General features: G+C 41.2%; 2 protein-coding genes and 1 non-coding gene across 4 annotated transcripts; 1 reads left to right on the forward strand and 2 right to left on the reverse strand.

The window, feature by feature from the left end:
- Nucleotides 1-361: 361 nt before the first annotated feature.
- On the reverse strand, nt 362-17,079 carry Saal1 (serum amyloid A like 1). 2 transcript variants are annotated; one of them, XM_048360320.1, is made up of 12 exons: nt 16,907-17,079; nt 15,257-15,370; nt 12,063-12,146; nt 10,048-10,127; nt 9,238-9,297; nt 8,993-9,108; nt 7,660-7,840; nt 4,664-4,746; nt 4,388-4,576; nt 2,967-3,160; nt 1,127-1,219; nt 362-514 (listed from the first exon to the last, which is right to left on the reverse strand). In XM_048360320.1, exons 1-12 carry the CDS (start codon nt 17,039-17,041, stop codon nt 422-424), a joined length of 1,422 nt encoding a protein of 473 aa, XP_048216277.1. In that variant the 5' UTR covers nt 17,042-17,079; the 3' UTR covers nt 362-421. The 2 variants fall into 2 exon arrangements, with proteins under 2 accessions (XP_048216277.1, XP_048216278.1); XM_048360321.1 differs by having other exon boundaries at nt 15,257-15,480; nt 16,907-17,046.
- A 2,368-nt stretch (nt 17,080-19,447) lies between these two features.
- LOC125362780 lies at nt 19,448-19,579 on the forward strand. The gene has a single exon (XR_007213093.1). It is a non-coding gene; the product is annotated as a small nucleolar RNA SNORA70 (small nucleolar RNA).
- A 3,653-nt stretch (nt 19,580-23,232) lies between these two features.
- LOC125361433 (serum amyloid A-1 protein-like) lies at nt 23,233-27,579 on the reverse strand. The gene is made up of 4 exons (XM_048359918.1): nt 27,541-27,579; nt 26,637-26,731; nt 23,802-23,940; nt 23,233-23,475 (listed from the first exon to the last, which is right to left on the reverse strand). The coding sequence occupies exons 2-4, from the start codon at nt 26,725-26,727 to the stop codon at nt 23,337-23,339; spliced, it is 369 nt and encodes a 122-aa protein (XP_048215875.1). The 5' UTR covers nt 26,728-26,731; nt 27,541-27,579; the 3' UTR covers nt 23,233-23,336.
- Nucleotides 27,580-27,996: the final 417 nt, after the last annotated feature.

The following is a 27,996-nucleotide window of genomic DNA, read 5'->3' on the forward strand; positions in this document are numbered from 1 at the left end:
CTACTTACTGCATAAAACACATAACTGTTATCAGATTAAGCTACTGTAACAGGGCTTTCGGTTATAGTAGCTATGGGTTCTCATAGTGGACACAAAATTCTTGTGTAAAAACTGAGATTTATAAGAAAATCTTCACCAACTCCTCACATATCCTAAAAATAACCTCAACGATAAGCTTGTATTTATTTCTGCTTACTTCTTCTTCATCTAAGATAAGTAACACAAAATCATTATGGGGAAGGAGGACTGGAAAGTACGCAGTGAAACTCCAGTTCCTATGCTGATGGAAATGAGGTAACTCAGAAGGAAGCAGGGCTGAGTGTAAAGCAAACAGGAATTCTATCCAGCATCTCCTATATACCAACTACAAAAAAAAAAAAGAAAGTTTATTTCCTGAACTGAAGAAATTCCAACTCAGTTTTTAGGTCTGAACCTTCAAACTTGGAAAACTTTTCTTCAGGTCATCAGTAAGGGCTTTATCGACTTCCTGCAGTATTTTCATAAAGTCTTCCACCTATGAAGCAAACAAAGAACTGAATCAACAACGTGGAGGAAAAGGCAGTTCTAAAGATGTTGTTGCCATTAGTTATAAAAACGCTGTACTTGGGGTTTCTAGAAAGTCTTAACAGAAAGACAGGTGGGTAGATTCCCCAGATGACAGGTAATAGTACTTCTAGGAAGTGACCTTCCCTAAACCACTTGTTTCACTAAGCTAGTGCTGACTCTCCTGTTGTTTCCCCTCAGGGGATTGACAACCCTCCACTTTATTACCACATGTCTCCTCATGACCTCATTTCCTTACTTCACTCTCCTACAAAACTTTCTGGCCTGAAACTGCTCCAATGGGAGCAAATGTATCACATATAGACTCTTCCTATGAATGGCACTTTGCTTAATACATATTCTGTCTACTTCATAACAAAAAGGGAGAATATAAATTCCATGCTGATTCCTTCTTCTTACAGTTAGAACACTACAAGATACCCAGTAGCCATCTTGCTGACAAGGCTTTAAGTCATGTAAGTGTACGTTCTTTTTTGACAATGGCTTCAAAGCATCAAGTCCTTAGTGAAAATACTTTAGTAATCCTGTGACATTCAACCCCTATACATTTACCCATACTCACCACAGAAATATAAAAAGGAAGGAGGTTTTGAAATACACAGGAACATTTCTGTTTGTTTAACTGGCCCTCCTTTAGTCCCTGAGCCACAGTCTCCTAAAATAACAACAAAAATCAGTGTCAAAAAAAGAAAGATTCCTAAAGCTCTATCTGGTAAATAAATACAAATCAGTGTATACGATTCCTTACTGGCCAGGAAGGCAATTCAGATGTCTCAAACTGAGCCCTCCATTAAGAACCAAACATATTTTTCCCTTGTGCTACTTCAGTTCAGGGTGCTACCACCTACCACCCTGCTGCAAACCAGAAGGGAGGGCATGGACTGGACATTCCCTTCCCCCCTGCTGCTCACTCCTCCCCTCAGGAGTTCAATTCTACCTGCTAAACTTTTCTCATATCCCATCCCTCTCTCATTACTTTCCAGGTTATTCTTTAAGAATAAGTAAGTTTCGGGGCTGGGAATATGGCCTAGTGGCAAGAGCGCTTGCCTCCTACACATGAAGTTCTGGGTTCGATTCCCCAGCACCACATATATGGAAAATGGCCAGAAGGGGCGCTGTGGCTCAGGTGGCAGAGTGCTAGCCTTGAGCGGGAAGAAGCCAGGGACAGTGCTCAGGCCCTGAGTCCAAGGCCCAGGACTGGCCAAAAAAAAAAAGAATAAGTAAGTTTCCTGGCCTCAGGCCTCAATGTCTCTATTTCTTCCTCTCCATTGTTACTGCAATAATCTTTCTATATGGATCATATCACTATATCACCTGAAAAAAGGGTAGTGATTCCTCAATTTCTTCAGAATTTTTATGAGATTAATTTCCTTAGAATTTTTTTTTTTTTTTTTGGCCAGTCCTGGGGTTTGAACTCAGAGCCTGAGCACCTTCGCTGGCTTCTTTTTGCTTAAGGCTAGCACTCTACCTCTTGAGCCACAGCTCTACTTCTGGCTTTTTCTGTTTATGTGGTGCTGAGGAATCAAACCCAGAGCTTCATGTATGCAAGGCATGCACTTAATCACTAGGCCATATTCCCAGCCCCTCTCAGAAATTTTATGTAAGAATTTCTATGATTTATATCTGCATTTATTCTCAGCCCACCTTCCAGCTGTATTCCAATAACTTAGAAAAAAAGTTTATCCTTCCTTCCAAAAAACAAAAAGCAGTGGTAATCAATTAAAAAAATGCTTTCAATAAATATAAAAAAAGATATACTGTCCAAGAAGTTCAGGTAATAATCAACATGAATAGAGAACTGGAGTGGAACTCAGTGGTATGCAAGGCCTCAAACTGGACTCTCAGCATCACACACAAGAAAAGGAAAAAAAGTTAATATACTTCTAAACAGAAACACAAATAATGTACAAAATATATAAAAAGATTTTCCATCTCAAAAATATCAAAAAAATACAAATCCAAATAAGGCACAATTTATCACCTATTGAACTTTACTTCGTATAAAAATTGCAATACATAAGAGAAGAGTCGAGCAAAGTGAACATTTTCATGTGCCAACAGCATTTTGGCAATATGGTCTGTTGCCATTAGCATATATAAATATTCTAAACTACATTAGTTGCTGTTTTCAGGTTATAAGTGACTGATATAAGACTTGACTCTTCCAGCTATGGTACTTTTATACTAGGACAACAACAGCAGGGCTAAGGATGCATCCAGAGGTAGAGGACCAAGGCATTCTGCTCTGGCCTGTCTCCATGGTACAAGATCCAGGATTCAATCCTAGCACTCCCACCACAAACAAACAAAAATGCAAACAAAAACGATAGCAGTAATAAACTTAGGTAACTAGCAATCTATACTTTCTTTTGTTGAAGAAACTACTCGTTTGTCTTTCCTACCTTTGTTAATGCCTGAAAAATATTGGAAAGAAATTCACATGAAACATCCTTTAGGATTTTCAAATGGAAGTCATCTTGTGTTAAATCAGACTTGTTAGTTTCTTCTGTGTTAAAGTCTGTTGATTTCTCTGGCTTCTTCTGACAATGCTCCATATTTTCTAACACTCGAATTAGGCTGTCAATTAGAGGAAGATCTACAGTATGAACAAATCAAGAGTCATAAAATCAGCCAGTCAAGTTTGGTAATTTTTTTAATTCATTCATTTATTCCTATTGAACTAGTGCTAAGCATATTTTAGGCTGTAAAACATACAGTGCTAAAAAAGAGCATTAAGGTATTCAACTTTCAGGCAAACAAAATAGATCATTTAAAGTTTTTCTAAGTTATATGAAAGAAATAAAAGGAAAATATACTAAAGTCAGTCAACAGGGACTTTAAAAAGGTGACAATGAGAATAAACCACTAAGGAGCACATGTGACACTAGAATAATTCTAGATGGACCATGGATTTAACTGTAGTCATATAAATGATTCTGCATAAGTATTTACACAAGAAAATGTGGTTTTTGTACTTATAAATTTAAAATGTTGGCTTAAGAGCAGGACTATAATTGATGCCAGTAGTTTAAAACTATAATCCTACCTTCGTAGGAGGCTGAGATCTAAAGGATCAGGTTTCTAGACAAGCATGCGCAAAAAACGTTCATGAGACTCCATTCCAATTAACCAGAAAAATCTGAGGTGTGTGTGCCTCCAGTGGTAGAGCACCAACTAAGAAAGCAAGTCTAGCAGGCATAAGGCCCTGAGTTCAAACTATAATAGTGAGGAAAAAAAAAAAAAAAAAAACAGCCAGACATTGATAGCTCATGCCTATAATGCTGGCTACTCAGGAAGTTGAGAACTGGGAGGATGGTGGTTCAAAACCAGCCCAAATAGAAAATTTCAAGAGACTCTATCTTCAATTAATCAGCAAAATGCCAGACTGGAGGCATAGCTCCAGTGTTAAAGCACCATCCATGAGTATAAAGATGAATGAGAGCTTGAGGCCCTAAGTTCAAATCTTAGTGTACACACACACACACACACACACACACACACACACACACACACACACACACCAGGACAATTATCACTGAATAGTCACACTGTAGTTTCCTGATGCCTGTTTGTTTTTTTCATGGTGCTGGGGACTGAACTCAGGGCCTCAACTATACTAAGCACGCGTCTTAAGCTACACCCTTAGTCCCTATGCTTTTTATAAATCTACAAGGTTATTGTATGGCACATATAATACTTTTTGTAGTTATAGGAATAAAAAAATTTAATGGGGGAAAAGGTAAACAACAAATGAAGACTATAAGCCTGACACTCAAAACCTGATAAGACTACAATTTCACGTAGTGTCGGAAATGATACCTACCTTTTTCTACCTTTAGGTATTCCTGCTCAGCCTGAGAAACATAGATGGTGGACAACACTGAAAATACCGAGGCCAGCACTGTTTTCTGCTCTTGCAATATGATGGGTGGGTCATCAGACTGGCAGAATTCATGGCAAACCAGATCAAAAAGTAAATTCCAAGTGCCTTTTCCAGTATCTGGACACTGTACTTAATAAAGATTGTAACAAAGTAGTAATTTTAAAATAACCAACAACTAAATTAGTAACTGTAGTCTATCCCAATAAACCATCTTACCAATTGCTTGAATTCCATCATCCACTGTGGTAAGTAGCTGTAAAATGTGCATGTAAACATCAAGCCCTTCTGGGTTTTCAGAACTAAATAAAAAAACAAAAGCACTGAATCAGTAATTCCTCTGGGAAGAGAATCATAATCATTCATTTGTTCAACATACACTCATCACTGAGCTAGACACTGCCCTAGGTGCTGAAAATAAAAATATGCATCAGAACAAAGACTCTGCTCACATAGAGCTCATATTTTTGTAGGGAAAACAGTCAATAAATATTATCCAATATAATTACACTCCAGGCAGCAAGTAAAAATTCTTTTTGACTATATCTGACAAAAGTAGTATGAACCTGCTAAGTAAGACTTCATCACTCTGGTTTATTTTTTTTAATAACTACTTATTTATTGTCAAAGTGATGTACAAAGGTGTTACAGTTTCATAGGTAAGGTAGTGGGTACATTTCCCATACAAATTGTTACCTCCTCCCTCATTTCCCCCACCCTTCTCCCCCTTTCCCTCTCTCCCCATGAGTTGTTCAGTTGGTTTATACCAAATGGTTTTGTAAGTATTGCTTTTGGAGTCACTTGTCTTTTTAATCCTTTATCTCTTGATTTCCACGTTCTCTTTCCCTTCCCTAGTTCTAATACCAGTATATACAGTATTCAGGGTACTCAGAAGAGATACAGTGATAGCGCAGGAACAACCACAGGAAGGGGATACAAAAGGATCATCATCAACAACAAAAAAGCTAGTTTCACATGGCATGTTGAAAGTAATTACAACAGTGTTAAAACAATCGTTTCGATAACATGGAGTTCATTTCACTTAGCATCATCTTATGTGTTCATAAAGGCATAGCTATTGGGCTCTTGTGATCCTCTGCTGTGACTAGCCTAAACCTGTGCTAATTATTCCCTAGGAGGGAGACCATAGAGTCCATGTTTCTTTGGGGCTGGCTCACTTCACTTAGTGTAATTTTTTCCAAGTCCTTCCATTTCTTTACAAATGGGGCAATGTCATTCTTTCTGATAGAGGAATAAAATTCCATTGTGTATATGTACCACATTTTCCTGATCCATTTGTCTACTGAGGGGCATCTGGGTTGATTCCATATTTTGGCAATGACAAATTGTGCTGCAATGAATACTGTTGTGCTGGTGGCTTTAGTGTGTCCTTGTTTGTGGTCTTTTGGGTAGATGCCCAAGAGTGGGGCTGCTGGGTCATAGGGAAGCTCTATGTTTAGCCTTCTGAGGAATCTCCATACCTCTGGTTTACTTAAATTAATCAAAATAAATTAACTGAGACTGATGTTCTTAAAACTTCACAGAATGTTCCTGACTCTCTAACTGATAACAATTAAGCCATGATCATATAATTCTTTTAGTCAACATTTGTATTCTCAGGGACTCAAAACGTTGGTTCTTCAACCAAAATATTCAGTAAAAAAGGTAGTGAACAATTAAAATGATGGTTCAGCAAATATTTATTTAAACAGCTACTCTTTTCAGGCACAATGCTAGGGGGCTTGGAAATCTTCATAAAAAAAATATAAAAGTCTAAAAGGTAAGAAGGCAGTTAAAGGAGTAATTACAATAAAACAAAATGAGCTGGAAATCCCAGATGAAGTCCCAGCTGCTAAAGACCACAGAGTAAGTAGAATAAATTTAGTTTTGAGGGTCAGGGAATGCATCTTAAGAGAAATGACCTTCACATAGAATCCTGAAGGGACAAAAAGGCATTTGAGACAGAGGGGACATACTATACAAAGGTTTGGAGGACAGTGAAGAAATGAAGAAATTTTCATATATCTCAAACAGAGAACAAAGAATAAGGATGTAAATGCACTGTGCAGGGCCTTACAAGCCATGATTTTTATTTACTTGTTTAATCTGAACTACATCTTAAAGAAGGGAGATGCAGAGTAGAGGCTTTGGCAAGCACAGCTCTAAATTCTAGGCTTGGTTGAAGCCAGCCCAAAGGCAAGAGATTCAGGTAAGCCAGGCACCAGTAACTCACATCTGTAATCCTAGCTACTCAGGATGCTGAGATCTGAGGAATGCAGTTCAAAGCCAGCTTGGGCTGAAAGTCTCTGAGACTCATCTCCAACTAACCAGCAAAAAGCTAGAAATGGAGCTGTGGTTCAAAGTGGTAGAGTGGTAGCCTTGAGCAAAAAAAGCTCAGGGACTGTGCTCAAGCCCCAAGTTCAAGCCCTAGTATCAGCACACAAAAAAAAGGGGGGGAGGGAATTCAAGTAAAGAGAATTTGGCAGTTGTCCAGCAGAGCAGAGGGACAGCAGAGCAGGGCTGACATGACTAGGATCCCAAGAGAAGTCAAGAAAAGCGTGGGGGCTGACTGGCTGGGTAGGGAAAAGGTTTCTACTGGTTCCAATGCCATAAGGACTGCACCATTCACTGACTGACAATACTGAAGATGCAGGTGTGGGGGAAAGACAAAACGTTTAATCCTCACTAAAAAAGAACATAACATTAATAGCTTCTAATGGAGATTACGCTATTAAACACTAAACAAATGAATGCAAATACATACTTTCTAGTGACTAGTACTAATCTGTTTCAATGGCCTCTAGCAGTGGTCTCTCCTAGCCAAACACCTCTCATACGGGTGCATAGACACAAGGAACAGGAAAACTCCTGTGGTCAATGAACAGTTCTTACACGTTCACTGTAAAATCAAACACAAGAAATTATTTGTTCTTCTTTGATTTGAAATACACAAAATTAATTGCAAAAATTGAGACAGTAGCCAAACTAACGCTAAGTAATCATCTACAGCTAAATGATATCAAACAGTTACTTTGAAACTTGATGATTCTTACCAAAAAAAAATACACTGTCACCACAAACATTAGTAGCAAGTCAAACCTAACAAAATCTGGTTGTCTACTTCATTCTGTCCAGAGGAAACAAGAATTTTTATATCTAAGGATATTTGTACGAATTGGAATTTTCCAGAACATTTTGCACAAAAGCTTACTAACCGTACTTGTTTGGCAGCTTCCAGGACACAGGGCACAATCCTGAATACTGGCCGCTCTTCAGAATCTTCCTGGAGTTGGTCCAGAGGCTGAGCAGCTCCATTTTTAATCCATTCCAACATTAGTTTCTCATCCAAATCAAAGAGCTTGTCCACAACCTCCCCCACTTTCACCAGCAAGTCAACTACAAAGATTAAAACAGATAGTGAAACAAAATATTTGAGGTAATAGTGTAAGCAAAATTCCCAAAGAAAGCCAAATCTTGCCAAAGCAATCCTGACTCCAAGAGCATTTTGTGTACCTTGTGTATTTAAATTCATTTATCTTCCTCTTTTCTTTCCCTCTTTTTCTCTTTCTAGCTATATTTTTGTAGAATATGAACTCAAAGCTTTACATTTACTAGTCACGTGTTTTACCACCTGAGCCATGCCTCTGGCCCATTTTTGCACTGGTTCTTTTGAGATAAGGTCTCACTTTTTATCTGGGGCTGGTCTGGACTATGATCCTCGTATTTACATTTCTCACTGTAGCTAGGATGACCAATTCACACACTATACTCAGATGTTTAAATTGATATGAGGTATAGTGAACTTTTCTGTAATAGCTGACCCAGATTCTCAGTAATTCCAAGCTCAGCCTCCAATGTAGCTAGGGTAACAGGCAAGCAACACTGCCAGGCTATTGGTTGAAAAGGGATCTCACAAACTTTTTGCCCCAGCTGGCAAACAGTATCCTCCCAATCTCAGCCTACCACGTAGCTAGGATGGCAAACCTAGGCCACTAGCATCTGGCCTCTTCTTTTTTATTTTTCTACTTTTTGCTGGTCCTGGGGCTTGAACACAGGGCCTGGACTCTGTTCCTGAGCCTCTCTGTGCTCAAGGCTCTTACCACTCGAACAATAGTACCACTTCCAGCTTTTTATGGAGTTTATGGAGATAGAGTCTCTCACAGGCTTCCCTGCCTGAGCTGGCTCTGAATCACCAGCCTTTTATCTTAGCCTCCTGAGTAGCTAGGATTACAGGTGTGAGCCACCAGTGCCCAGTGACCTCCTGCTTTTGACCAATGCTAACCATGGATCACAACCCTCTATTACCTACAGCCTCCCTGTCGCTGGGACTATAGGTATGAACCACCCAGTTGACTGAAATGGAGTCTCACCAACTTTTTGCCTGAGCTGCTCTTGAACTGTAGTCGCCTATATCTGCCTCCTGCTAGGATTATTAGTATGAGCCACCATGGCTGGCTTTTATTTCAAAGAGACTTCCAGAAATAATCACATAGTTTTGTAACAATTAAATATAATCTAAACCCTTTTTCTAAATTACATATTACTTACCATTTGTTGAACTTGACATGATGAAGCAAATGCTGTCATAAATAGCTGGATGCTCCCGAATCCTTTCAACCCAGACACTGGCCACTTCTGTCTGGGAAAGGCAAGTAAGCAACAACCTATGTGAGAAATGTGAGCTTAATATCATCTTTTTAAAGCAGAAAAGGAAATTCAAGAACCAACCAACTCTATCTTCCTAAATTCCCTCTGAGCAACTTTATAGACTCCATAGAAAGAAAAGCACACACCTGCTTGTTTCCAATAGCGTAGGTGGGTCTGAGTCATATAAACAATGCAGTAGCACCTGCCTACAAGACAAAAAAAAAAGTTAGCCATAAGCTTTACCTCTCTCATTCCAAACATCAGAACTTCCATTTAACTTTTGAAAACATTTTTCTTATGAAATAAAGCATACATACAGCTAATGAATAATTACAAAACAAATGCTCATGTTTCTAAGAACCAGAACTGAACTGTTCATCTATCTGTAGCCCCTAGGTGTCCTTATGGGCCTAATTCTCTTTTCCACATAGAAAGGGTCATTTTGAGTTTGTCAGTAATCATTCCTTGCTTGCTCTATAGTTCCTGTATGGAGAAATAGCCTCCAAAATGTGGAAGCCTTTTAATCACAGAAGCAACTCATTTTTTTCTAGTCTGTTGGCAAGTCCCATTCCCTCATCTAAGTCAAAGTTCTCAGAGACACTGCTCAATACATCTAATTTCCCAAGCCCCAACTCTGAATCCTCAGATTTCCTACACCTAAATTGTTCTGGATTCTGATTGGCTGCCCCCATCTCCAAGTTTGACTCTAAATTCTTCCCTTAGCCTGCTTATTGCCTGTTGACATTTGTTCCTGAAGAAAGCAGACTCAAATTCTGATCGTGCACACACACAGTGTGGAAGCCCCTCATTACTATCAACATAAAATGAAGTTCCCAGAGTGTTTGTGACGGCACAGGAAGCACTATGCTTTGTGTTTTCCCATGTCTCCTTTGAATTAGGACTTCCCTATGGATATGAAATATGAATCTATTTTGAAAAAATGCAGCAAAACTTACCCAAGATTTTTATCACTGCTGATGGACACACATATCTTCTGGAAACAGGCCATGTTACCTAAAATTCCCACACAGATTTCCTGTCAAATCAAATTTCACAGGTCACAATGGCTTTGAGATGAAAAACATTTAAGACAACAACCTGAACAAAAAGTTTTATTGAGGGGCTGGGGATATGGCCTAGTGGCAAAGAGTGCTTGCCTCGTATACATGAGGCCCTAGGTTCAATTCCCCAGTACCACATATACAGAAAACGACCAGAAGTGGCGCTGTGGCTCAAGTGGCAAGAGTGCTAGCCTTGAGCAAAAAAAGAAGGGACAGTGCTCAGGCCCTGAGTCCAAGCCCCAGGACTGGCAAAAAAGTTTTACTGAGGGCTGGGACTGTAACTTAGTGGTAGAGTGCTTACCTAGCATGCATGAAGCCCTGGGTTCAATACTTCAGTACTACATAGACAAAAGAAAAAAGCCAAAAGTGGCACTGTGGCTCAAGTGGTAGAGTGCTAGCCTGGAGCAAAGGAAACTCTGAAACAGTGCCTAGGCGCTGAGTTCAAGCCCCAGAACTAGCAAAAGAAAAGAAAAAAAAAAAAACTCCCAAAAAGTTTCACTGAGTCAAGTTTAGGTGGAATTTAAGGTAAAGCAGGATTTAGATATAATGCATCTAAATGACAAACATACAGAACAAGAAAAAGAATAAAAAGAACATACAGGGGCTGGGAATATATATGGCCTGGTATCAAGAGTACTTGCTTTGTATACATGAAGCCCTGGGTTCAATTCCTCAGCACCACATATATACAAAAGGCCAGAAGTGGCGCTGTGGCTCAAGTGGCAGAGTACTAGCCTTGAGCAAAAAGAAGCCAGTGAGAAGCCCTGAGTACAAGCCCCAGGACTGACAAAAAAAAAAACAAAACTAAGGGCTGGGGATATGGCCTAGTGGCTAGAGTGCCTGCCTCGTATTCATGAGGCCCTGGGTTCAATTCCCCAGCACCACATACACAGAAAATGGCCAGAAGTGGCGCTGTGGCTCAAGTGGCAGAGTGTTAGCCTTGAGCAAAAAGAAGCCAGGGACAGTGCTCAGGCCCTGAGTCCAAGCTCCAGGACTGGTCAAAAAAAAAAAAAAAAAAGAACATACAAAAGACAGGAGCTATGGAAGAAGAAATCTTATGGATGAAATGAGTGTTAAGGGAATAAGGAATATGGCTAATGTATACATGTATACATGGCTAATAAAGATGGCACCAGGCTTAGCACAAACTGGGAGAGCAGCATAAGGTAAACATAACAGGTGAAAAGGGCCAGGGACTAAGATTTTGATTGACATGAGGGGTTTAGACTTAACATGTGAAGATATTTAATATAAGAAGCCATGAAGGTTCTCAAAAAGGGCTGCCAACATATTGAAACAGCAAATTAGGAAGATTATTCTGACAGTAAAATGTATAATGCATTATAAGTGAAAAGTCTGAAAAAAGAATCTAATTCAACAGTAAGAGCATAAAGTGTGATGAACTGAGAACTAGCAGGTACAGGCACTGCCTCTTGCTTGTCATATATTATATAGTATGATACAGTGTGATATGACTATACCTATCTGGTTTCCATAGCTGCCAAATGAACATACAGATTATCTCCCTGATCATACCCAATTTGAAAAAAAAAAATTTTTTTTTGCTTGTTTAGTTTTTTTTGCCAGTCCTGGCCTTGAACTCAGGGCCTGAGCACTCTCCCTGGCTTCTTTGTTGCTCAAGGCTAGCACTCTACCACTCAAGCCACAGCACTACTTCTGGCTTTTTCTATATATGTGGTGCTGAGGAATCAAACCCAGGGCTTCATGTACATGAGGCAAGCACTTTACCACTAGGCCATATTCCCAGCCCCAGAAAATTTTAAGGCTCTAAAAAATTTAAGTAGCATATTACTTAACAATGTCCATTAATAAGCTTTTGCAAACTGATTCCTTTTATTTATAGATACTAAAAAAAAATCAAACTGAGGAAAATGAGTAAAAGTACTTACTCTTAATCGAGGACACTTAGATTTTGCTAGTACTCCCATAAAGATGTCAGGAGCATTAAATTCTTGAAGAAATAAAGCCACATCCTATTTAAAAAACAACAACATCAAAAAAGATTATTAGCTTGGATGCTAATATTTCTTTTAAACACCGTAGCTAAGGCAACCACTAAAAAAAGTTAATTTCACCATTTGCTCACATCAATCCTAGCTTTTTAGGAGGCTGATAACTAAGGATCACAGTTCAAAACCAGCCTGGGCAGGAAAGTCCATAAGACTCTTACCTCTAACTAACCACTAAAAGCCAGAAGTGGAGTTGTGGCTCAAGTGGTAGAGCACTAGCCTTGAGCAAAAAGGCTCAGAAACAGCACCCAAGCCCTGATGGGTTCAAGCTCCAGAACTGGCACACGCAAAAAAGTTAACTCCACATATACCACCTTTCACCCACAAGTAAAAACAGATATGTTAAGAATTGTGTCAAAAGACAAAAAAAAAAGCGGGTGCCAGTGGCTCATGCCAATAATCCTACCTAATCAGAAGGCTAAGATACAAGGACCATGGTTCAAAGCCAGCTAGGCAGGAAAGTGCATGAAACTCTGATCTCCATTTAACCTAGCACATATACACAAAGGCTGGAAGTGGAGCTGTAGCTCAAGTGGTAGAGCACTAGCCTTGAGCACAAAAGCTCAGGGACAACGCTCAGGCCCTAAGTTCAAGCCTCAAGACCAAAAAAAAAGAAAAAGTACTATTAGGGAATCTTTGTGGTATCTTCTACAACAGAACAATTCCACAAACAAATGTAAACCATGATACTCCAGAGAACTACCCTCCTTTTATTCTGACCTGAATATATTTACCTAATTTTAATTAGCATACATTACCGATGCAGGGGGATTGCATGAGTATATAAAATGCATTCCAGTCCATCCTCCAATCACGATCTCTTACTTTCATTTCCTCTTCCTAATACAATTTCAAAAGGATTCGTTGTTCTAGTTTCATACTTTTGATAACTTATTTCAACAATATCCATCCTTACACCCTCATTAGCCCAACTCCCTCTAGCTAGTACCACCTGACCTTGTTTGCTTTTGTTACTTTGCTTTGTTTTTGGCTTTAGGGGTTTTGTGCAAGTGCCTGAGGTGGGGGGGGGGGGGAGAGGAGGGGGAGGTTTCTTGGAACTAGAACTCAGGGCTTGGGCACTGTCCCTGAGCTCTTTTGCTGAAGGCTAGCACTCCACCGCTTGAGCTACAATTCCACTTTGGCTTTTTTTTTTTAAGTACTTAATTGGAGATTAAGAGACTCACAGACCTTCCTGCCCATATCCTCAGGATTATAGGTGTGAACCACTGGCATTCAGCAATACAGCCTGTTTTTCTCCCTCATCACAATCCCCTATTGATCAGCAGATTATATAGCACTCCTTTATGCTGTTTTCACACCAGGAATTCTCATTAGCTTACCCAAACACATTTATGACTGCCAAGCATTATATTATGCTAGAAGCTGAGAAGAGAAAAAGAGTACAATTCCTAATTCTCATCCTCCAAGAGCATAAAAATGAGAAGGAATACAGGTAAGAAATGCTATTGGTCATGTCCAAAAATCAGAACCTGGGCTGGGGATATAGCCTAGTGGCAAGAGTGCCTGCCTCGGATACACGAGGCCCTAGGTTCGATTCCCCAGCACCACATATACAGAAAACGGCCAGAAGCGGCGCTGTGGCTCAAGTGGCAGAGTGCTAGCCTTGAGCGGGAAGAAGCCAGGTTCAGTGCTCAGGCCCTGAGTCCAAGGCCCAGGACTGGCCAAAAAAAAAAAAAAAATCAGAACCTGTGTTTTCAAAATCTTCAGAAAACAATTTCCATTCATAATGTCACTGTGACCACTTCTTATCTTCTTCCTAGCCAGTTTGCTCAATTTATTTTGCCTAATGGGGGAGGATACCATACAGGTGACATACACCACCACCACCACCACCCACCACCAAGGGCCAAATTTCACCTTAGGAACGTAAGATACAAAAACTTAACCAGTTAGCTCTGGGGTATGAGACGTGAGAACGTGTGATGTAAATAGCACATAATGATGTTTGGTGGGTAATAGACTACATATATGACAGTGTTCCTTGAGCCAGGCACAGAGGCTTGTCTATCTCACTAGCTACTAGGGAAGCAGAATAAGGGAATGTCTGATGCCAGACTGGGCAAAGAAAATAGTTCACAAGTCTCCATCTTGAGCAATGGCATACACCTGTGCTCCCAAACTAGGGTAAAACACGATGGCAAGGCAGGATGGCATGTACCAGAGACATGGGGAAACACAACAGGAGGAACCAAATCCAGGCCACCCTGAGCATACAATAAGACCCTTTTTTTTTGCCAGTCCTAGGGCTTGGACTCAGGGCCTGAGGACTGTCCCTGGCTTCTTTCTGTTCAAGGCTAGTAATCTACCACTTGAGCCACAGTGCTACTTTAGGCTTTTTCTATATATGTGTCGCGAAGGAATCGAACCTAGGGCTTCATGAATATGAGGCAAGCACTCTACCACTAAGCCATATTAAATAATATAAGCTGGACGTCAGTACCTCACGCCTGTAATCCTACCTACTCAGGAGGCTGAGATCTGAGAATCATGGTTCAACGCTAGTGTAGGCAGGAAAGCCTGTGAGACTCGTCTTCAATTAACCACCAGAAAACTGGAAGTAGCACTGTGGCTCAAAGTGGTAGAGCACTAGCCTTGAGCTAAAGAGCTCAGGGACAATGCCCAGGCCCAAAGCTAAAGCCCCATGACAAAAAAAAAAAAAAAAGAAAGAAAGAAAAAACAAAATAATATAAGCAAAGAAAGGCTTGCAGAGTGGCTCAAGTTGTAGAGCACCTGCCTAAGCCAAAAAAAAAAAAAAAAAACCCACAAAAACAAAAAACACTGCCTCGTGATGTTATACCTTTCTTAATTTAAAGTACACTCAGTGATGTTCATAAGATGAAATTGTGTATACCTTCAGAGAAAAAATTCTTAGCATTTATAGATTGTTAACTATAAAAAATAATTATTGGGACTTTACCCCTTGAGTCATATCTTCAAGGGACTACAGATACTACATAAAGCCTTTCCTCAGAGAGTGAAAGACTGAACCTTTGAAAAAATTCCATTTGACACCTCTTCACAAATGAGTCTTTTCAGTTTCACAGGACACATACCTCATCCATGGACATATCCCATACTCTGCAAATTTCATTCTCTATTTCTTCATCAAGCTCTGTCTGTTGCTCCTCATCTTCTGAGCTGGATTTCCCATTTTCTGGCGTAACAATCTTCAGTGACACAAAGCGGGGGGGGGGGGGAGGATGAATGAAAACTATCCATAGTTCGTCAGTTTCTTTTCACTTAGAAATCACAGGAGACTATTCTCAAAGTATCTTATCTAGAAAAAAATCTTGTTTTAAAAAATTAGCATTTTGTCCACCATGCCAGCTTCAGGCTAATGTGTTAACCTTCTTGGCAGTCATGTAACCTACCCAACACTCTTGTTTAAAATACCAATTTTAGTTTAAGTAGAACATTCATTGTGTGTGAAAAGGCTGAGCAAGAAGACAGCCACTGGTGGCTCATGCCTGTCATCCTAGTTACTCAGAAGGCTGAGATCTGAGGATTGCAGTTGAAAGCCAGCCAAGGCAGGAAAGCCTCTTATCTCCAATTAACTACTAAAAAGCTGGAAATGGAGCTGTGACTCAAGTGGTAGAGCATTTGTCTTTTTCTTTCTTTTTTTTTTTTTTTTTTTTGCCAGTCCTGGGGCTTGAACTCAGGTCTTAAGCACTGCCTCTGGCTTCTTTCTGCTCAAGGCTAGTACTCTGCCACTTGAGCCAGTGACACTTCTGGCTTTTTCTATATATGTGGTGCTGAGAAACTGAACCCAGGCCTTCATGTATAAGAGGTAAGCACTTTACCTCTAAGCCATATTCCCAGCCCCAGAGCACTTGTCTTGAACAAAAAAAAGAAAAAGAAAAAAAGAGCTCAAGGACAACACACATGGCTCTGAGTTCAAACCCCAGGACCAACACCATTCCTCTCCATCCCTACTTCTGCCAAAAAAAAGACCGGAGAGAACACATTTAAAGCAGGAAAAAGAAGTGAAACATGGAGAAAGAAAATTTACATTTACTAAGGGGTATTTATAGGCCAAACACCTCACCAAGCACATTAGGATAATTACCACTTTATTTAACATACTTCATGCCCGAAGTAATGTGGTCTTTGATACAAGCTGTTGGGTAACTCCAAAAATCACCATTCATTTCACAACAATAAATCCATGAAATAAACCAATTAGGGTCTGCGCTTCAGAAATGCCAGTAGGGTTTAGGATCAAAACAATGTACTAGCGTGGTCGTATTTGCATGGTAGGCTAATGGCCAGCTCCAGCATCCCTTGCTTTTCAACTTAACCCTTTGTGTCGAGGCGCCCAGGGTGACGCTACTGCTCCTAAGTTGCCCAGGGCGGGTCCGGGCGAGAACCCTCGGGGGAGGGTGGGGAGGAATAAGGTTCCGGGGAAAGAGTCGGGGGTGAGTCCCAGGGGGAAGGTCCCGAGAGAAGTTCCGGGGAGGGTCCCAGGGTGGGACAAGGGGGGAACGGGAGAGGGTCCGGGGGTGGGGGGGGGGGGGGAAGGAGAGGCGAGAAGATCCCGAAAAAGCGTTCCGGGGTGGACGTGGGGGGGACGGAGGAGGGTCCTTGGGAGGGTCCTCCGGGGGGGGGGGTCTGAGGAGCGCATCTCTGGGAAGGTGGGGCGGCCAAGGCGGGGCCCGGCCACCGCGGGAAGGAGGGAGAGCCCACGAGTGCGCCAGTGTCCACACCTGGATGAGCCTGCTGAGGACCCCAAACAGCCAGTGCTTGCTGTAGACCGTGCTCCCTATGCAGTCTCCCCCGGCCTCCTCCTCCTCGTCCTCCCCGTCTTGGCGGCTCGGTGGGGGCGAGGGGTTGCGATCCATGGCCGGTGCACGGGAGCCACGCCGGAAGCTAAGGAGGAGGCGAGAAGAAGCCTGGAGCCAGAGGGGCCGGAGCGCGGCGCCCGCCACAGCGCCCCCTGCCGTCCGGAATCCGGCCTGCGGCTCTGATGGGATCGCCGCCCCCACCTAGGATCAAGCATGCGCACATTCATAGTTCTCTATTTGTCCAGTTCAGATAGTCTTGTTTCGTTTCATTGAAGGAGCAGGTGGCAGAAAGCAAAACTGGGTCTTTGTACAGGCGTAAATCCGAAACCATCAGCCCTATCGCACTTGCCTTCAGGCCTCTAGATTCATCCACATCTGACCACTGTTGTCATTCTTAAAGACATCTATCTGTCTAACTTGCTATGGTGGTGCACTTCTGAAATCTCAGCTCCGCTGGAAGAATAGGTAGAAAGGTAACAGTCTAAGGCTGACTTGAGCTATAAGCACTGAGACACCCCACACACACACTGAATAACAAATAAAAGCAAAAAGACTGGTGTATGGCTCAACTGATAGAGTCTGGCCTAGCAAGCAGGAGGCCCTGAGTTCAATTCTTCTTCTAGGTGTGGTTGGAAAACTGAGAAAGACAAAATCTTCAATAAGAATGTCAATACTCTAACTTCATATATTTTCAATAAAGGGTTCGAATTAGCCCAGTATTACTCTGAGACCCAATGATCCCTCTTTAAATATTTTACATCTTCAGTAACTCAGTGAAAAGTTTATAGATTGCCACATTTAATGTCAAAATTGCCAATAAAATGTCCTAACATTAATGAAGGATACATAATATTAATTTCAAATAAAAGAATTATCAGAGCTCACGCCTGTAATCCTAGCTACTCAGGAGGCTGAGATCTGAGGATCACAGTTTGAAACCAGCATGGGCAGGAAAGTCCCTGAGGCTCTTATCTCCAGTTAACTACTAGAAACCTGGAAATGGAGCTGTGGCTTAAAGTGGTAGAGCACTAGCCTTGAGCAAAAGAACTCAGGGGGGGGCTGGGGATATGGCCTAGTGGCAAGAGTGCTTGCCTCGTATACATGAGGCCCTGGGTTCAATTCCCCAGCACCACATATACAGAAAATGGCCAGAAGTGGTGCTGTGGCTCAAGTGGCAGAGTGTGAGCAAAAGGAAAGCCAGGGACAGTGCTCAGGCCCTGAGTCCAAGCCCCAGGATTGGCCAAAAAAAAAAAAAAAAGAACTCAGGGTCAGCATGCAGGCCCTGAGTTCAAGGCCCATGACCAAAAGGGGAGGGGATAGAAAGGAAGAAAAGAATTAACACTAATTCCCATTATTTACTGGGGACACCTTTACTCAAGACTCTCAGAGCATACCTGAATCTGTGGATAGTATCAAGCTGTTTGTATGTGTGAATGTGTATAGATGTGTGTATCCTTTCTATGCATGCATACTTGTGATAAAGTTTAATTTATGTTAGGCACAGTAAGAGATTGATAACAGTAGCTATTAATAAAATTGAACATTGTAACAATCTACTGCCATACAAATTATGTGAATATGCCTTCTCCTTTCAAAATGTTTTCTTGTACTGTACTCCTGTTCTTTTAATAATAATATCATGTGATATGCTGCCTGTGAGCTCCCCAAACTGAATAACAAATAAAAGCAAAAGGACTGGAGTATGGCTCACCTGATAGAGGCTGGCATTGTGTCACAACATTGGGCACTACGTAAGGGTTATTGGAACATTAACACTGCTCTCCTGAGTCAATGGATCTGAAAACAAAGAAGTGTACTGAGTGCCTAAGTAGTGGTGGCATGTGCCGTACACTGGACAAAGGGATGATTCACATCCCATGAGGGTCACAGCAAGAGAACTTAAGGATGACAAAGATCCATAGTACTACATTTCTCCTGAATGAACATAGGTGAAAACTTCTCCAGCCTAAGTTCTTAAGTTTATGTGATACTACATAAAAAATGATATTAAAGTGTTAGGAGCCACAACTAATGCTCTCTAAACTATATTTCGGGTACCTACCACAGTATGCTGCCTCCAAGCTGTGCTGAGGACTAAACTTAAAGCCTTAGGAAATGTCTCAGGATTGTGTCACGGGCCCATTCTCCTTTGACCCCACTTGAAACATGTGCCCAATGCCCCCAAATGAACCCTTTATCCTTCTGTCTCTATCAGTATTGATAAGTGGCTCTAGTCTACATATTACTCGGCTCCAATATCCAAGAACCAGCATTCTGCTTACCTCAGAGGGTTAGTGAAGGATTAAACAAGATCTTACAGTAAAGTGATACTTCTTTATAAGGAAATATGTGACCTTTAATACTACATAGTAAGCTTTCTGTCTCTCCCTCTGTATCCTCCCTCTCAGTAACAAGTCCCTATGAAGTCTAGGATGAATTCCTGGTTCACAGTTAACTCAATGACTACAGACACTTAAGACCATCAGGCTCCATTCTCTATGGAGGCCTGGTGTAAGGTGTGCAGACACTGCCTTATTGGTAAAGTGTCCAGCTTGTTGCTTATATGGGCTTCCTTAAGGGATCTTGGAGATGGCCCATTCCAGTGGACACTCACATGTTTCTAATCGAGACTCCGAAGAGATATGCAAGGTGTCTTTGGAAATCTCCAAGGTATGCTGGCAAGAGTTCAAGTCATCATGGCTACCTGTATCAAGATTCAAAACAAGGAACATGTGGCTGAGACCCTACCAAGAGCCAAGTTCAATTTTCCTGGCAACCAGGGGACTCACACTTAAAAGAAGTGGGACTCCCTAAGTTCAATGCAGATGAACCTGAAGACAGGATGGCTAAGAAACAGCTTATCCAGAAGGGCTATAAGGTCAGATACTCCAGGAGCAGGGTCCTGGACTAGTGGTGGACCCTCCTATAGTGAGGGCTTCCACTGTGCTGCCCAACACTGAGGTGTAGAGCTCATAAAAATGTTTCATAAATTGTAACCTTCCATTGCTAATCGTAGCAAATGGTTACGAATGTTGGCTCTAGTTGGACACAGTAGCTCAAGCCTATAATCCTAGCTACTTGAGAGGTGGAGTTTGGAGGCTCACAATTCAAAACTAGCCAGGGCATAAAGGTATGTGAGAGTCCTGGCTAGGCATAGTGGTACAGGGACATTACCCCAGGGACAAAGGAAGTTCAAAGCTGGACACAGAGTTACATACCTGTTTTCCTCAATGACCCCAAGAAGCCAAGTCTAGAAGAACTGCAGCCCAAGCATAGGGACTGTACTTTTTAAATAACTAGGGCCAAAGGGGGATGGAGGCATGGCTCAAGTGGTAGAGTGCTTAATTTGTGTGCAGAAGATCCTGAGTTCAATCCCCAATACTTCCAATAAAGGAAGAAAGAAAATTGGCTCCGGCATCAAACTGTAACTTGAATATGTTTTTTATATTTGTTTCCACTTTAAGTTTCCCCAGCCCTAAAAGGATCACTGAAGTGAGAAGATCCAATAGCACAGATAACACATGAAATCATTTTCAGCATTGTTTGGCCCATAGTCATCTCATCATCAGTGGAAGCTATTGCCACTGTCATTCTGAGGCAGGGTAAGATGGGGCTGAAGGAGACATCAAAATCAGAATATATATGTATAATCTATTATACAATATAATATATTGTAATATATGTGTGTATATACATACATACACACACATACGTGTGTGTGTGTGTGTGAAAAGAAGCCAGAGTCAGGAAATAACAGAACCAGAAATTAAGGATAAAAGTCACTAGAGTAGCAAGGAATTGGTTGAATCAACTATTCAAGAATTTTATTCAAGAATTTTATACACATGTATTTCATTCTTTGTATATCAAATGAGATACAATTTCATTAGATGAATAATTTAGCCCTTTGTTTTTTGTTTTTTTTTGGTCAGTCCTGGGGCTTGGACTCAGGGCCTGAGCACCGTCCCTGGCTTCTTTTTTCCTCAAGGCTAGCACTCTGCCACTTGAGCCACAACACCACTCTGGCCTTTATGTGTATATGTGGTGCTGAGGAATCAAATCCAGGGCTTCACGTATATGAGACAAACACTCTTGCCCAATTTAATCCATGAGTACAGGGTTTGTTGTTTTTTTTTTGCCAGTCCTCGGGCTTGGGACTCAGGGCCTGAGCACTGTCCTGGCTTCTTTTTGCTCAAGGCTAGTATTCTAGCTCTTAAGACACAGTGCCACTTAGGGCTTTTTCTATATTTGTGGTGCTGGGGAATAGAACCCAGGACTTCATGTATGTGAAGCAAGCACTCTACCACTAGGCCATATTCCCAGCCCCCAGGGTAATTTTTTAACCAGAAAAAGAAATCACTCATAAGATGCAGATACCTTTTTCACAAGAGTCTTTAATTGTGAAGCCATCCTACACCCATTGTATGTTTGAGTTTTAAGATTAAAACAAAAGCTTACACAAATGATTGAAGGTATCCAGGCAACCACTTACCTGGATGAAAGTTCCCCAGCCTCAGAATGAAATCCCCCAGCCTCAGAAATATAAACCTTTCTAGGAAAAGCACACACAGCCTTTTGAATCTATTAACTAACCTATTCCTTGTATGTCAAGGGGTGTTTCCCCCCACTTCTATTTCTCTCTGCTTTGTTCTACATTGCCAACTAAATCTTTGCTGGCCCGCTACTTAGTGTTTTTTTAAGGTTTTGATGCCTGAAGGCACTTTATTTTTATTTATTTATTTTGTGTATATGTGGTGCTGAGGAATCGAACCCAGGGCTTCATGTATACAAGGCAAGCACTCTTGCCACTAGGCCATATTCCCAGCCCCTGGCCTTCTACTTTGTAAGTTTTATTTTATAAAAGTCTTTGAAACTCTTTTCATCATAAACTTCAAGATCCTGGGGAATTGAGTAGGGAAAACCTCTCTTTCTCTGGGGATTTTTCCCACTCCAACCTCTGTCTCTGGTGACATTTCTCTAGATCAGTGTTAGAGAAACTTGAAGACCAATCAGCAGAAGGATTCACATTATCCCCACTGACTGACAAAGGTGGATATGGATTCTTTTTTTTTTTTTTTTTTTTGGCCAGTCCTGGGCCTTGGACTCAGGGCCTGAGCACTGTCCCTGGCTTCTTCCCGCTCAAGGCTAGCACTCTGCCTCTTGAGCCACAGCGCCGCTTCTGGCCGTTTTCTGTATATGTGGTGCTGGGGAATCGAACCTAGGGCCTCATGTATCCGAGGCAGGCACTCTTGCCACTAGGCTATATCCCCAGCCCCTGGATATGGATTCTTAAGAAGGTCTAACACAGTTCTGGGGAGGCATACACTGTTACAGATCTGATGTGCTGGGAAGGTGACTTTTTATTCTGGCCTGAAACACACAGTGGGGAAAGAGAGAAGGGAAATTGCTTTGAAAGGGGTTTCTTAGTGTCATGGATAATGACTGGTTAACACTTGGTTCAGGAATGACAGTGAAAGGAGGAAAAGACTGCAGAGACCAGGCCTCTATACCAAGAAGAGAGACAAGTGAGAAACCCAGATTCCTGGGGAACACAGGACGAAGAACCCAGCCAATTGGACAGGAGAATAACCTACTATAACCAGAGCTATGTGGGCAGCAGACCCAAGGGAGTGGCTGCAATTTGAGAAAGAAACTATATATCTGAAAGCTTTCTCCTTCAAGATGGCAGAATCTTCTGCATTATGTAAGAGACATAACCTAAGGCTATCTTTTGATCATGCAGGTGGTCACTGATGAGGACAGCACATGGTAACTCCGAGGACTTTTACTCTTAGATATTTTCCTTCCTTTTTTGTGGCAGTTCTCCTTCCTTAGAAGAAAGGGTTGAGGAATATTTTCCTTCTATTCTATGAAGTTGTTTGAACAACATGGGAATAGTTTTGCCTTTTCTGGGATTAAATTTATCATCTAGGTCTAGTGTGTGTGTGTGTGTGTGTGTGTGTGTGTGTGTGTGTGTGTAAAGATTTAAAGTTTTAAGATAATTATAGATGAACCCAGATATTTTTCTCTAGTCTTTGTAAATTACATTCTTCTGAGAATTTGTTTATGTTTATCAAGTTTTAAACTTCATTGCTGAAGTTGCCCAGAGGATTCTCTTACACTCTTTTAAAAAGTGAAACAAAGACTATGTTTTTAATCATCCCTCTGGCCTGCATTCACAAGAATACTTCCATGTGCTCAATCCAGATTATAATGACAAATTAGATTTCACAAGCACTTGGATTTCTACAAGCTTTTATTAAGCCATTACAGATAGAGAATTTAGTTCACCAGTTGGCCCTGTACTCAGGGCCCACAGCTGGATTTGCTAAGAACCCAGTGAGCAGAATGCTCAGTATTTTTCAGGCAGGCGAGGAGGTCTGAAGAAATTGGGGTCCTTGCCACTCCGGCCCCATTCATTGGCAAATTGGTCTTCCTTACAGTCCTCTGCTCCACGGCCTGTTAATCTCTGAAAATTCTCTCTTGCATCACTGCAATCAAGGCAGAAAGGAAGACTGATCACCAGGATGATAAGCAGCAACCCCATTCTGTCAAATCTCTTTCCAAGGGATGTCTATTTGGAGTCCAAGAAGGCCAAAGAAAGAGGAGTTGAGATACTGGTCCAGGCTCTTCACTTGCCTGGAGAAACAGCACAGGGGCAGCAGATGGGAAGTGGGTGGGGACGGATGACTCATGGCTATCAGGGAGATTGGGCAAGAGGAGGGGACTTCATCTCAATGGGAAACCTCTGTGTAGAGACTCCCCCCTCCTAACTGCCCAAGGCAGTCATGCTTTGCTAACCCAGAACCTACCTTACCTGATTATTTTAGAAGCCCACACACCCCCAGGTCCTCTTCGGGCTGCATCAAAATTTCCCCGGGCATGGAAGTATTTATCTGCCCCTATCCAGTTGGCTTCTCTCATGTCCCTGTAAGCTCGCCACATGTCCCTAGTCCCTGGAAAGGAAAGAGAATGATGAAGATGATCATGCCTTGACAAAACAGAGGAAATAGAAAAGTTCCTCCAATTTCAACTATTTCAGTCTTTGAAAAGTCCCTTGTATTGACTGATTCGAAATAAGTATTCATTTACCTTTCACATCTCTGGTCAATGCGCTGGACATAATCCCTGGACAATTACACTTGGCACAAGTTTTATTCTAGCTGATCTCACTCATAGTTTTATTGCTTTTTTGTTGACTGTGTGTGGTACATATAAAGAAGAGGTGGAATGGTCTTTGGGGATGTTTCATTGCACAATAAAGCATTCTATTTAGAAAAATTCAGGAAGTTTCTGGCCAAAGGCTAAGAACATGGGATTTCTGAGAGAGGCTGTAGAATCCGAGCCAATGAAAGATTGACTAGGAATCAAATCTAGTCAGTGAAGAATGTTATTCTTGTTGTCAGAATGAGAACATCTGAGAGAGATGTAAAAAAACTGGATAATTTGATGTAGAAAATGGACAACTGACCACTAATTTCAAAACTTTAGTTTCCTCCTTGATAAAGTGGGAATTTCTCAGGGGTTATACAGAAGACCAGAGAAAGACAAATATAATTTGTAGACCATGATGGGTGCTCAGTATATTTTCACATCTCTGGTCTTTAGGAAAGGTGGAAGGGAAAGGGAAAAAAAAGGATAAAACTAACATCAGTGGGACTTATAGACAGATGGAATCTTATCATACTCAAATTAGATAGAAAATATCTTTAAAATTAAGAAAGGGAAAGAATCTAACAGAGTCATAATCATGGTTTATGAGTATAATTCACCTTTGAGATAATTTGTTTTGATTTTATGGAGTTATTGCTTTTGGTGTTCAGATGGATAGCTTGTATTGGAAGTTACAACAGTCTTTCTCTGCTTATTCTTATTGATTTAGATGGACCCTTAGCAGTCCAGACTTGCTTAACACATATTTCTAAAATACCTGGCACATTTGATTTTAAAGTTCATGAGCAGAAAACCCAACCTTTACTGTGCATGAAAAATTACTTGGGGTTCTTAATCAGGTTGGATTTCTCAGACACTTTGGTTGGGGGAGGAGGTAACAGGAGGATATAAAAATCCAGGCATCATTATTTCACAAAGCATTCCTGGCTCTTGGGAACCTTCTAGAAGGTTCTAGAACAAGATTTTGAAAAATAACAACTTATGGAATAAATGGTGTTTCAGCTTTAGATTGTGTGAGACTTTATATTGAACCAACAGCAAAACCTTAAAATATTTATTCAGAGGGCTGAGAATCTGGCCTAATGGCAAGAGTGCTTGCCTCACATATATGAAGCCCTGGGTTCAATTCCCCAGCACCATATATATAGAAAACGGCCAGAAGTGGCACTGTTGCTCAAGTGGCAGAGTGCTAGCCTTGAGCAAAAAGAAGCCAGGGACAGTGCTCAGGCCCTGAGTCCAAGGCCCAGGACTGGCAAAATAATAATAATAATAATAATAATAATAAAATAAAATAAATTATTCAGACCATCCCAGAAAAATGGTACTAGAAATTTTTTAATTCTGCAATTTAGTTCTGAGGATGTGGTTCAAGTGGTAGATTGCCGATCTAGCAAGTAGGCCTTGAGGTCTGAGTTTTAAAATCTATACTCCAAATAAATAAGCAAAAAAAAATAATCAATTTGAAAGCTAAATCTTGCCATATCATTAGCAGTGTGGTGGCAGTGTTAGTTTCCTAGCTGTGTCTCAGCTTCTACAGAACTGTCAGCAAGGTAACTCATTCTGTCTTCTGTAGACAGCAGCACTAGAATGGCCTTCCAAAGCACGCCATACCACTATTTCCCATTTCTCAGACTTAAAAAAAAATGAGATCTGTGTTCACAAAACTCATACTCTTGATTTGGAAACAGCACAGTAAAATCTAAGAAACAAGTCTGCCTAGGTTCAACTCTGCTCTTTGGGACTTTTTCCTAGATATCTTCAGCTCTTTGTGAGTCAGCTTCTCTCTATCAATGGTGCCTATATCACATGATTAAAACATTAAAAAACTCTGGTTTGTTCCCACAATGCTCTTAGAATGGAGCCTAAAGTATGTTTAAAACTCAGTTGTCAGGCTGGGAATGTGGCCTAATGGCAAGAGTGCTTGCCTCGTATACATGAACCCCTAGGTTCGATTCCTCAGCCCCACATATAGAGAAAGGGTCAGAAGTGGCGCTGTGGCTCAAGTTGGCAGAGTGCTAGTCTTGAGCAAAAAGAAGACAGGGACAGGACCTGAGTTCAAGCCCCAGGACTGGCAAAAAAAAAAAAAAAAAAAAAAAAAACCCAACAACAACAAAAAAAAACCTCAGTTGTCCTTGGTTGTTACTCCGGGGAGTTGGGTGCTACACGGGTTCTGCTCAGTCTCCGTGCCAACACTCCATGCATTTGATGCAGCAGCTTCACTGTAAGCAAACAGAAGTGAGCGCTCACTACATTCCCAATAGGGGACCGAAAAGTTTCTGTCCCAAGCTTATATGGTCTCAGGCCTTAGAGTCCGCAAAGAAAAGTTTCAAAGCTGGCACAGGGATGTAATGTTCAAAACGTTAAGGCTGTTTTATTCATTGATGGCTTCACTAATAAGTTTATGCAGTATAGATGTGGTCTCTGTGATCTGGTGGATTCTTGGCACCTGCAAGCAACCTCATGCCCCTCTTTTCCTTACCTTGACCAGCTTCCTTGAGGAATGAGAAAATGTTATCACTGGCAACTCCCAGGAAAAGGAGGCAGAGAATGAAGCCAACGGACAGCTTCATCCTGCTGTAGCATCAAAGAAACACAACATAACCATGATTTATCTTTCATTTGGGGGTTTTGTTTTCTGTAATATTGACCTGTCCTTGTACCTCAATCAATTTTAATAGAAACATACTCACATATGTTCATAAACAGATGATCAATAGAGCTTTTAATTCTCTAATTGTAATTAGAATCTCAGTATCTGAGCAATTGCAGCCAACTATTACCATAAGCTATTTTGTTGGTTTTTCTTTTCTTTTCTTTTTCTCCTGAGGCCTGAACGGCAAGGCCTGAACTGTACTTGTTTGGCTTTTTCATTCACAGCTGGTGTTCATCCATTTGAGCCATGCCTCTAGCCCAGAATTTTTGCTGGAATTTTTGGAGAAAGAGTCTCATGAACTTTTTTTCCTGGGCTGGCTATGAACCTCTACCCCCAGATCTTGGCCTCCTAAGTAGCTAGGGTTATAGGCATGTGCTACTGGTGTCTAGTTACTTTGCATTTCAATCATCCCTTATCATTTCTGAAACTCAATTGTATAGGAAATTTACAAAGACTCGTTGGAGGATTTTGTAGCCAACAGATCTCTGTGCAATATGAAATAAATTAAATGCTCAATAAGTATTTGCAGAATGTCAGCCCTATCCATCACAGAACTCACACAGAAGCACACAATATCCTACAAAGTACTCACCTGTGGAGAACACAATCAGAACACTATTAATCAGAACAGTAGATTCAGATAGGGTACAGAGAGAGTAAGCTGGGATACAGTACAAGAATGCTGATGGGGAGAGAAAATTCCCAAAGAACAAAAGTTCTAGCACTTCACCTAGGTTGTTTGCTCCTGCTGAAGCTCCAGGTGAGCCAGAGGTGCCGAGGCTGCTTGTTGGGGGAGACAAGGTTGGTGCTATATATACTAACAACTTGCAAACGAAGCACACTATTTTTTTTCTTTTTGCACAATCCCTCTTGAATAACATCCAGAACATCAGAAGTTTTTTCTTCACACAGAGCTAATTTTCCCAGATTGCATAATTTTGTAATTTCTTGGACTGTAGCAAGTGAGGGCTTTCTTCCTCTTTCCAGTTTCACTCCTGACTGGAAATAATTTGCATGCAATAATGCACACAAAATAATATAATGACAATTTGCTGTGATGGGTAATCAATATTGGAAAATAAGAATTGATTGTGGGGCTGGGAATGTGGCCTAGTGGTAGAGTGCTTGCCTAGTATACATGAAGCCCTGGGTTTGATTCCTCAGCACCACCTATATAGAAAATGCC

The sequence above is a fragment of the Perognathus longimembris genome, chromosome 13 (genome assembly GCF_023159225.1).
Source record: "Perognathus longimembris pacificus isolate PPM17 chromosome 13, ASM2315922v1, whole genome shotgun sequence".
Taxonomy (NCBI): domain Eukaryota; kingdom Metazoa; phylum Chordata; class Mammalia; order Rodentia; family Heteromyidae; genus Perognathus; species Perognathus longimembris.

Coding starts and splice junctions, on each gene's coding strand:
- LOC125361433 (XM_048359918.1), bottom strand. CDS start 26,727: ATGAAGCTGTCCGTTGGCTTCATTCTCTGCCTCCTTTTCCTGGGAGTT. Junction 23,941..26,636: donor CCTCAAGGAAGCTGGTCAAG/GTAAGGAAAAGA, acceptor TTTCCTTTCCAG/GGACTAGGGACATGTGGCGA. Junction 23,476..23,801: donor TGGGCTTCTAAAATAATCAG/GTAAGGTAGGTT, acceptor CCTTGATTGCAG/TGATGCAAGAGAGAATTTTC.
- Saal1 (XM_048360320.1), bottom strand. CDS start 17,041: ATGGATCGCAACCCCTCGCCCCCACCGAGCCGCCAAGACGGGGAGGAC. Junction 12,147..15,256: donor GGGATATGTCCATGGATGAG/GTATGTGTCCTG, acceptor TTTTTTAAATAG/GATGTGGCTTTATTTCTTCA. Junction 10,128..12,062: donor CTAAGTGTCCTCGATTAAGA/GTAAGTACTTTT, acceptor TTGATTTGACAG/GAAATCTGTGTGGGAATTTT.